The 10,984-nt window shown below is 40.3% G+C and overlaps 1 protein-coding gene across 2 annotated transcripts in view; it reads left to right on the plus strand.

The window, feature by feature from the left end:
- Positions 1–1,511: 1,511 nt before the first annotated feature.
- col5a3a (collagen, type V, alpha 3a) overlaps positions 1,512–10,984 on the plus strand; it is a 44,182-nt gene continuing 34,709 nt past the window's right edge. For both annotated transcript variants that reach the window (XM_020610553.1, XM_020610554.1), the window contains exons 1-2: positions 1,512–1,780; positions 10,538–10,705. In XM_020610553.1, coding sequence (XP_020466209.1) covers positions 1,696–1,780; positions 10,538–10,705 — 253 coding nt within the window. In that variant the 5' untranslated portion in view covers positions 1,512–1,695. The remainder of the gene's footprint in view (positions 1,781–10,537; positions 10,706–10,984) is intronic.

Here is a 10,984-nt window from a genome sequence, read left to right on the forward strand (position 1 = left end):
TCTGTGTATTGTTGAACCCAACATTCTGACATGTATTTATCATGAAGAAGTGTGATCATATTTTAAGTTGATTTTGGATCATAACTGCCTGTGGGTCAGTGACGTCTAATATTTTATGGCTTGCAGGTGGGTTTGGCCAGACATTATATGAAACTGCATCTTTTGGTAAAAGACAATTTTAAATAGATGTGTTTCTCCGTTTCTGTTTGGTTTGAGACTCTTATCCTCTGAGAAATTACAGTTTGGCTAATTTTCTCTGGGATTTTAGTGCCCATTTACTTTACAAAGGCCTGTTGGAGCTTGGATTTTAGAAACGTTATCTTTGGTAATTTTCCAATTAGACAAGGTCTTCACAAGTTTTAGAGCATGTCTCAACTGAATGCCACAGTCTTCCTAGGACTGATTAGCATTCTGGAAGGGCTGTATTCAGCCTCTACAGGTGATTGACACAGGCTTAGGCTTTGGCAGATGACCGAGATAAATGTCCCCTACAGTATTATGAGGTAGGTGACTGCCACAACCAATTATTTCTGCTCATTCCTGTCAACAGTGTCCTTCGACTCAAATATTATGTTCTTGTTGCCTATGCAAATTCCTCTTGTATTATGTTATATGTGTAAAGAGAGGTTTATTATAAAATAGAAAAGCTCAAATATGTCTTTTCAATGTAATAATGTTGTTAAACATTCAAAATCAAAGTTATTTTTGCGGAAACATGAACTTTCTATCAGAGAGCTTCATATTAAAGAGCTTTACAAATAAATTAAAGTCAAGGGGTATGTATAATATATGTGTAATAATGAACTTTAAGAATTTAAATAATTTTTGGGCCATGTACACCTGCCCCAAACTATGCAAGCTGACCAGGCTTTGCACTCTTTGTGACCTTTAACCTGAAGTGATTCACCTTCCAGCTTCTAAATAGTTAGGCTCCAGTCTGAGCAGGCATTGCAGAAATGCTGCTCCAATGCTGGAATGAGATTAGACTGATGGTGGAGATAACCAGCCCTGGTCTGCAAAGGTTTTCTCCTTGAACTGGCCAGTAGTCTCATAATGCTGTGGTGCATGGTGTGAAGTTCAACTGGCATATACATCGTCCTGCCTCAAATGATTTAGTCAGACTTCTGATCTTCACTGTCAATGACATGTGGGCCAAATTAAATACCTAAACATCTGAAATGCTTAAGCAGCAGCATAATTATTGTTATGACGACGACAGTATAAGTCAGTGTGATCTTGCTCAAATGCTGCTTAATCCTACGGGTTGCTTCGGGTTGTTGTGTCTATGGGCTACTATGGAACTATTTGCATATCAGGAAACTGACAGGTAGTCCACATCATAATGACAACCTCTAAGAAGTGAGCCCTAACAACATATCGCGAGTAATATCCTACGCGATTTGGGATGGGGCCAGCAGGCGCACCGTTCATCCGTGCGTCCCAGGACCCCGTCCTATATGGGAGGGAAGACGCGGAGGAGGTGCAGAACAGAGGGAGGGAGTGATGGTGACAGAGGGAAATTGAATGAGAAGCACTGAGGGGAGCCATCACAAAAAAAGTTCTCTAACAATCAAGTGGAAGTACAGACTGGCTTCTCTCTTTTTCGGACCACATGGCTGCTTAGTTCCAACAAGTATAACTTCTGCAGTATAAAGTTCTGGTGGCGGAGGCAAAGAGGGGTCTCCGCTTGGAAAGATGGATGATTTAATAAGGACCCGATCGCGCAGGAGAATACCGCTATGTCTTTTGTTCCTGCTTCACGTAACGACAACACAAGCTGGTAAAGTACCTAGTTGAACACCTGCGGTTAAATAACGAGAATGTCCACGATCTATAGATGCTAGAGTAAGTGAAATAGTCGACAGAAGTCCCGTCAGCGCATTCTCCAATTGATGCGCTTCCCGTTTAGCTAACTTCCGATTGGGCTGCTTTTTCCAGACAGCTCCATTCATTACTTGCCCCCAGCAGCCAAGTCGTTAGCCCAAGAACATAATAATCATTTTCTGTCTTCTGGTTTACATTGGCGTGTAAGGCAGAATCTGCACCAGTGATTTGGTAACACCGCCTCTTGTCCCGCAGAGTCACTTCAGGATGGGATTAAAACTGTAGGTGACTCAAATGACTTTTAGAACAGATCGTTTCAGAACTGTGTAAATGATTTAGGCCTGTGCACCAGCTATTTTTATATGCATACTTTATCCGCGTCATTGTACAAGGAGCACATTTTTTGGATTGATTCAGCTGTTCCTGCTCCAGCTTGCATTTCAATTTAACATATCTCCAAGGGTTGAATTTGAACGTGGTGTGCTGTAAGACTCGCTGTGACCTCAGGAGATGTATGATGTCACGTTTGAGTTTGCTTGTGACCAGCGTCAGTTTACTGTGAATAGGTTTAACGTTGGCTTGAGAAAGAGGTCAATGGCCACTGAACACTTACCGAACTGAGTAGATTAAAATTCCTGTCACGGATCTGTTTAATGTGCCTTAGCTCACATATTTCTTAGATGAAACCGCTTATAGCATCACTTTCTGCTTTAATTAGGATTATTCTGGCACACTTAAATGTTTTCAGTACTTTACTGCTACCTCCTATCATACAGCCTATTAGACTGTTGTGACTGGTGTGATCCAACTCATACTTATATCTCAATTATCCACCTGTGAGACACTGATCACAGCTGTGTCCGTCTGCCACAGTGTCCTGCGGTCCACGTTTACTGATTGTTCTTCAAGAGCTGAAGCACTTTAAGACTTGTTCCCAACACAGCCAGTAACACCAGCTTGTTCACAGACTGCATCTTGTATGTCATTTGGCTCAGTGCTGTCTATCACCCACACAGGCCTTCGGGTCCTGTGGCCATGTCCTCGCAGGTGCTATGGTTAAGACACCCCCTCATGGAGTGGCATGCCTCAACAGTAGGAGTTAATTCTGTGGCCAGCAGAAGTGATTTAAGATGTGTCATTTTTACACATGGCTTTCCACATGCACCCACTTTATGGCTGGCAGGAGTTGTTGGAGCTGATTGGCTAATATAAAGGGATGACAGGAGGAAGCTGGGCAACAATGACATTCAAGTGACAGTGGATGTGGCGTCCAGAGCTCTCTAAGGAGGCCTTGTAGAATGAGAGGCTGAGATGATTTAAAAGTGCATGGGACATATGGTGGTCTTAGATATGTGCATGTGGTTGATAATGCATTTGCGCCTCTGAGTCTGTGAGGGTTTGGGTGTGTGTGTGTGTGTGTGTGTGTGTATTATAGTGCAAGAATGTTTTGCCATATGCTTTCTGTGTGTGTTCAAGAGAGATGAGAGAGGACTTTGTAGTTATGTTTGCTGACAGGAAGTGAGCCATTCTTGCACACGTCCACAGTTCGTTTCAATAAGAATCCTCTGTTCTTTTGCCTCGACATTTTTGTTTAGTTTTCTTTTCCTTCTTTTGTTTTATTTTTCACTCAGTTCAAAGCATGTGTATAAGGAGTGTTTGTTTTTATTTTATATGCTGTATCTATTCATTTACATAATCCTCCTCCTCCTGGTCACAGTATACACTGCCTCACCCTTGATTGGTTCTGCGACAGTGAGGAAATTGTGCATACAGCCCCCTGACTGTGTCCTGTTTGATCCGGCCACCTTGCCAATCCTGCACCAGACTCCCAAAGGAGGGTGGCAAGCCTTTGCTTGCCTTTGATCCAGCAACAAATTAGCAGCAAATGAAAACAAATGAAAAAGGAAGCTCAATTTAAAAGGACAGAGGATGGGAAAAGAGGAATTTTATGCCAATTAGAGCTCTGGTGTCTTCTTTTATGTAAGTTTGTGTTTCTCTAATTGCAAGATTAAACAGAACTGTCATAGATGCTGATGTGTGCCTCGAGTTGCTGGTGCTGCGAGTGTCATATCAACAACTGCTTCTCAGACGTTTTGATGAGGCAACTGTTTGGAATTCCTCCAAGCCTATAATAAGTAGAAATGATGCTTAACACATCATGGTACTGGACTGCAATCTATAATGGTCAACACACATCTGGTATCCAGAAACTCAGTAACTACATTCTCCCCAGGCATCTATGACTCTGTGCTTCTGATCACTGCATGCCTCAAGCATCTCTCTGTGGACCTAGATGCTTTCTGGAGAACTGCAATGATTTCTTTGCAGTGACCTCTTACATGTCATCATCTGCCTCTTTGTTCCAGTTTATGAGCCTCAGAAAAGCTGTATCATAGTAATCCATCACAGTCAATAGAGGTCACAATATGTACAGTATGTATCAGTAAGTCTTCCTACCAAAACCATCTGTAGACTTAAAACAAGACAATATGACATTGAGATCCTGCTCATATTTCTACTTCTCTGAACCTGCCAAGTGTCCTTTAGCATAGGCACTAAGCTGCTTCCAAGAGGGGAATGATCTTGGTCTCAGTTCCACAGTTCCACAGAGCAACCCCCACCCCCCACACACACACACAGTCTAAGTGTGTATGGCATGTGTCATGCTTTGATTTTGGCAGGTCTGGTGTTACACTCTATAATAGCTGCTTCGAGGTTCTGAAGTCTGTGAGACTAAATGAAGGCTTGGGGTTGAAACCTGAATAGGACTGGTCATGTGTGAGCTTGCATGTTTGCATACATGCAATCTGTGTGTAACTGAGATGTGTATACTCTATATGCACATAGGAAGTTCTGTTTGTGCACTTGTGTTTGTATTTAGTGTGGTGGTGTGCTGCATATTTATGGCGAACTGATATCTCCAGAAGGATAAAGAGATGAAAAAGATCTTCCAGCATCAGGACTTTTTAAACCTTCCTCTACCTCTTAAAGGTAGTTTAGTGATTAGAGATTGGGTTAGGCTAAGTTAAGGACCAATGTTAGACATACAGTGGAAATTATAGAATGGGTTTACTGTAGTTAACAGAATTTCCTCACAAGCATAGAAGTAAAATATGTGTTCCGACATGTGGAGTGCCTGCCCATTTAGAGGTCTTGAGGAGCAGGTGTTTCCTCTGTGGGCCAAGTAGTTTTTGGCCTGTCAGCCCACCATGATGTGAAAAAACATGAGCAGAACAAACTGTGAAGGCTGAAAAATGTGGTGTTGATGTAAACTGGAAGGAAATGTGTAACTAGATTCCACCAGAATCCTTCAGCTACACAAAACAACAGGACACAGCTACTGACCCATATTCAGTAGAGCACTCTGAACAAGCTAAACCATTTAATAACTGTCATTTACTGAGCTTAATTTAGTATTGTATTTAAATTTTGAGTAATAATTTGTGTGATGCTCTCATGCTGTAGAGAATGAGCAAGGAGATATGTTAAAGGGAAAAGGGGGGCTACATATGTGACTTAAATGTAATCATCAGTGTAAAAGTCTCAAATGTAACAACAGTGGTTACTGCAGAGGCACAAAACGTTCACTATTTATAAAGAAGAAATGCAGGGATTGCAAGGCTACTTTAAATATACAGTGTCTGGAATTGTACAATTGACAGGCACATTTGATATCACACATCCTATACAATACATTAAGTTCAGACATTGTCATTCATTTCTGGTTTATCAGTGTTATCAGAAAAGGGATCCCCAATAGTCTGTGCATTATGTGAATGAAAATGGCCATAATAATTGTTGGTAAATGATCATTTACAGTTTTTCTGCTCCTGTTTTGTTCCTCAAAGTCAACCATATTGTTTGTTCAAGTTAAGAATGAGCAAATGATGACTCCCTAAGAAATACCTTTTCATATAGAACTCTCTCGGCAGCGCTTGTCATTGCTGGTCAATTCAGTTCTGATCATCCCTCCATTGTTTCAGTTTGTGTGCAGTTTAAAACTCTATGGCCTTTTATAGGAAAAGTGTTGCCACAGAACTCCTCACATCGGTCATGACCTCTCTGTTTACATGCCTCACAGTAGATTGTCCTGTATTGCCTCATGCCTGCACATACTAGAGAGCACAGTCATATAAATATCAATAATGTGGTATTATAGAACAGATCATTTGGTTCCACTGGTCAAACACATCAAATGGGTCAAAGGCTTAATATTAGACACTAAGCTTTTCTTTCAATATGTCCTAATAATATTAATGACCTCATAATGCAGAATATGTTAAAAACCATTCCAGCAGTCATCTGCACAGCTGGTGACTGCTCTCAGTGATAACTGAAAACAGACCCAACCACAAAGCACGTTTGGGGAGATAAATATCTCTGCCTCTTAGTTTATATACTTCCAGTCCAACAAACGCCTGTTTCTACACCACAAAAGTTGATCTTTGCCATATATTTCTGATATGCATGTCTGTTTATTAGTAATCTCTGTTTATGAGTAAAATAGTGAAATGTTTGACAGATAAAATTACACAATGATTCAGCTAGAAGGGGCAGATTTTTCCTCTGTGGTCATTGTAATTGAGCTGCATATAAACAGCATATACAGATTGGTCATTCTGATGTTACTGACTGTGCAGTCAGTGTATTAATCATGTCTGGCGGTTCATGTGTTTAAACTTTCATCCATTTAGAGTGTATATTAGCTCTCCTTACCTCATAGCATCATTGTCCACACACAGCGGTGGCCCAGAGAAAAGGTCACACTGACTTCTAATTAGACGCTATTCTTCATTGAGCCTGTGAGAAACAGTCTGTATGTATTCGATTACTTCCACTGGATTTTATTATTAATCACAATCTGTTTTCTCATTTAAAATGTTTTCTAAAGAAGCACTCTCTCAGTAGTAGTTTTTATGTAGAGCAGAATTTCAGTAAACAGGAATTTTAAATGTGTAAAGAGATTCATAAAACAAAAGAAAAAATAAGCTACTGTAATATTTCTACTTGACGTACATGTTTTCAAAACATTGTCACACATTGTCATTTTGGTTATTATAAAATGCACATCTCCAAATAAGTTTAAACGTTGGTTCTTTTCCTGCACTCATCTCAGGGTGTGGTCCAAGATGCTGTGGGAAATTCTCATTGCCTAGATTCGTTCTGGCTTCATTTTTTGTTAACATTCCTCGGTTCCCAGGCGTTTTTGACAGTGTACTATTGTGTGTATGTGTGAGTGGTACTTTCAGGCTGAGCTTGGAGTGTAGGTGGTGTGAGTCATTAAGAATGTCTTCAGAGACATCTGCTTTGAAAACACAGAGAACATTTTATGTCCATGTATGACTGAAGTGACCATCATCTGAGGTGGAGTGTTGAGCTCTTTTCTGTCAGGAAGACTGAATAGCACTGGTGCTGGGCAGACATGGTTGTCTTATACAGAAAAGCACAAGAAAACAAAGGTTCTAGAAGTCTGGATGTGTTTGTGAGCATTATTATGTACCTGCACAGTAGTCACATGTTGTACATTAGGTTTTAGCTACAGCTCTCAGAATTGGATTGAAATCGTTTGTTTCAGCTCCTTCCCATGTTCTTTAACCTTTTAGTGTAATTTGAAAGCACTCTGACTCATCAGTCCTTAGAGATCCTTTACGAACATGCTGAGTCATGTCTTTAAGTAGCAGGGGCAGTGTGTGCACAGGCCAGCAGAGTAACCACTAGGCTACAAGTTCAGTCTCTCTTGTAGTCTTGAAGATGTTGATCATGTTTATGCTCATCTGCTCTTCCTAAGTGAAATAAGGACATGATTACTACAAATCCTAATGAGATGCAAGCAAAGCCTGCTCAGACAGGTAAAGGTATAGAGGCTGCAAAAATTGGCACAACTCAAGGTGGCATCAATTAATTTAAAGAGGAATACATACAGTATTTTTCCTTTAGGGTTTTATCGCTGATACCTGAGTCAGGGGTGGAGATATTGAAAGGGAAAATATTTTATTTGGATCATTCTTGCAACTGGCTTCTGATTTTATTACAGCAGTTATCAAGGTTTTGTCCTCTTAAGTCCAACACATGTTTTTTCCATGTCATTTGAATTAGTTTTCCAAACTTACAACTCAACACTTTATTTTGCACACTTGGATGTGGGATACCTGTTATTCCATGCACATAACTGACAGATCATTGTCAGAGAAGTTGCTTTTCTTGGAGGAATTTCTGTTGCATGTCTCACATTACTCCCTGTGGTATTGTTGCACATTTTCACCGTGTCAGAGTTCAGTAGTCTCCTCTCACCTCATAACTGGACCATGCTGAAAATTGAGCAACAGTTATTTTTGAAATTCATTGTTGGGGCAGAAATCTACATTATGAGGTTTATAGGGTGCATTGACATATCATATTGGATTGCTTCAAGTTCAGCATTTATGCTGAAAAACCAATTGTGTTAGTTTGTTTTGAGGCAGTTCTGGATGGGCTGATGGAAACGCAAGCTGCTTGATGTAATCACATGGCTCCAAACACAGCTGCCTTATGACCTCTAGTCCTTCCAGTGCATGAGAAGATAGATGGATAGATGACCTTTGACTAAAACTCAAATTTTGCTATCTCAAAGGAAATTGGTTTGCAGCCAGGAAGCAGGCGAGACAACAACAGAGCTACACATACTTGGGATCAGACAAAGATAGAGACACTGGTACAAATTCAATTAAATACAGACATAAAGAATTACAACCCAGACATGATGCAAGGTGCAGAATGATGCTTTGATAAAAATGCAAGCATGTACATATTGAATGAAGAAGGAGGACACTTTGTCATGCATTGTATTTACTTAATTACTTATTTATTTTTGGTTTGGCAGCCTGATTCAGGCCACTAGCCTTTTCGATGAGGTTATTGTAACCCACTCACTAACTTAACCGGCGTTGTCACGTTATTTTATTGACTGTATTAGGCCATATCAGACAAAGTTTTGGAACTTACACTTCTACACCTTTTTGCAGATACAAGATGCTCACAAACTGTTATGATTGTGTCTAAAATGTTTAATCAAAAACGATGTCAGTATCCTGTTTCTTGAGCTAAGTCTGGGTGACTGGGCTGTAAACTTAGACACCTTATTAAATGATGTTTAGTCCTTGGCTCTGTGTCATGAACCAAGAAATTTGAAAATTATCCTAAATGGCTGTGTATGTATATTTATTGGTGCCGCTTGTACATGTAATAGCCTGAAGTTTCCGTTGTTAGAAGCCAGCAGCTTCTGTAATTGTTTCATTTACATGGCTTGTTTGTGACTCTGTAGAATTTCTCTGTAGAATATGAGTTACATATGTCTAGATCTGTGTTTTCTATTATTGAAGACTTGCTGCAATTCACAGCTTAACCTGTGAGTTATTTACAGCCCTGTTGCCATGGACTGAGAGGGTGAGTTCCCAAAGTTGCCTGGAATACATGACCTCTGCTATGCAAATAAATAATGTCATAAAATGTAAAGCAGTATTTTCCTGCAAGCAGTGTCTGGGTAACGGTAAACTCTCTCCATATGTTTAATTAACAAGGATAATTATAGGCCAGCTCCGTATGAGCGGCCAGAGCTAGAGGAGGCAATTTGGGTTTCATTCCTCATTTCAGAAGCCTGGAATGCCAAGTGCCATGCTACCCTGAACAGGCGTTCTCTAGCAGCTGGTGGGAGACTGGCTGCACACAAAGCTCTGATCCTGGCTAATGCTCACAGCAGCACTTTATCAACAAAACATCTCATAACATGACCAACAGATTGCAACTAAAGCACAAGCTCATTGTAATGAGACCCACCACTGGTACAAATCTCATATCTACAGGGGCTATAGTTGTTGTGCCCATTGTAAATAAGCACAATTTGATGATGTATATATCTATAAGAATATATCTTAATTTTAACAATTGATTGGCTTATTTCACGAGTTTTCATGAGAACAATATCAGTTGTCTTGATAGTGCTGCAGCAATTTGCCTTATTCTGGCTTGTTTCTAGATGCACCTTTGGAAAAATAACTAAAACAAGGGAAACTGCATTTGGAACTAAAAAAATAATTTCATCCCATAAGTTGAAAAATATGTTTTAATCTCATTAGGATGTTTACTGCAGCAGTGAGAATATATGAATCGCTGATGTGCTTTTTTTTTATGCCAATCGAGTGTTGCTCCCTGGTACAAGGTGAGTAGTGTGCAGGTGTCAGCTGTCAGGTGTGCTGCAGTAGGATTATGGGTTAGACTCTGTATCTCCCCTATCCTATAATAACACCTACAGAAGCCTTGCCATCTGCCACCACATCTCAGAAGAGCTTGTCTCTTCCGACTCCTAGGAAGCAGGAAGCCTCCACACTTTAAGACCAGCTTTCAGCTGCACTAAATCCTGCTCTATTCAGCTCAGTGACAACCAGCATTTAACTCAGCCAGACAACAAAGTGCTATCATACTGGCAGAAACTAATTGTGAGAATGACGTGACTCAAAGCATGCTGCCGCTGGCTGCCACAAGCTCCACCTTGTTATAAGCTGTATTTTTTTTTTTTTAATAGTTTTTTCATACAACACTAGAAACATGAATAAACAGAAAGGCGGGTATCGGCCTGTTTAATAGCATGTAAACAATATTATCATATTTCTTCTAATTGCTCAATAACTATGTGCAGATGGTTAATTTTTTCTCTTTTGTTTGTTTTTTTCATTCCCAGCTGATCCCATTGATGTTCTGCGAGTGCTGGAGCTGTCAGAGAACATGGAGGGGGTGTCCTTGGAGGCTGGTTTCTGCACTAGCAGGAGGGGCATGGAGAAGACAGATTTGGCCTACAAGATAGACAAAAAGATTCAGCTCAGTGCTCCCACCAAACAGCTTTTCCCTGGTAGTGGACTCTTTTTTTTTAACTATTAGACCATAGACAGCACAGCCTTCAGTCCAATCCGGCAATGAGAATCTCCAAATGTTTTTTTTTTTTTTGAGTAAAACCTTATGAAAGCTGACTTTGAACTCCCTTTACTCTTCCTCATGGGTGGTCACTGCTTTTATGAGCAATATTTTTTATCATTATTATCTTTACTCAGGTCTCACTGGCAGCAGGTGGTGCCTGCATGATATAAAAATTATTTGCTCGCCGCTGTCTGTGCTCTCTCTTGTATGATTT

Source organism: Monopterus albus, unplaced genomic scaffold (assembly GCF_001952655.1).
Source record: "Monopterus albus unplaced genomic scaffold, M_albus_1.0 scaffold105.1, whole genome shotgun sequence".
Lineage (NCBI taxonomy): Eukaryota > Metazoa > Chordata > Actinopteri > Synbranchiformes > Synbranchidae > Monopterus > Monopterus albus.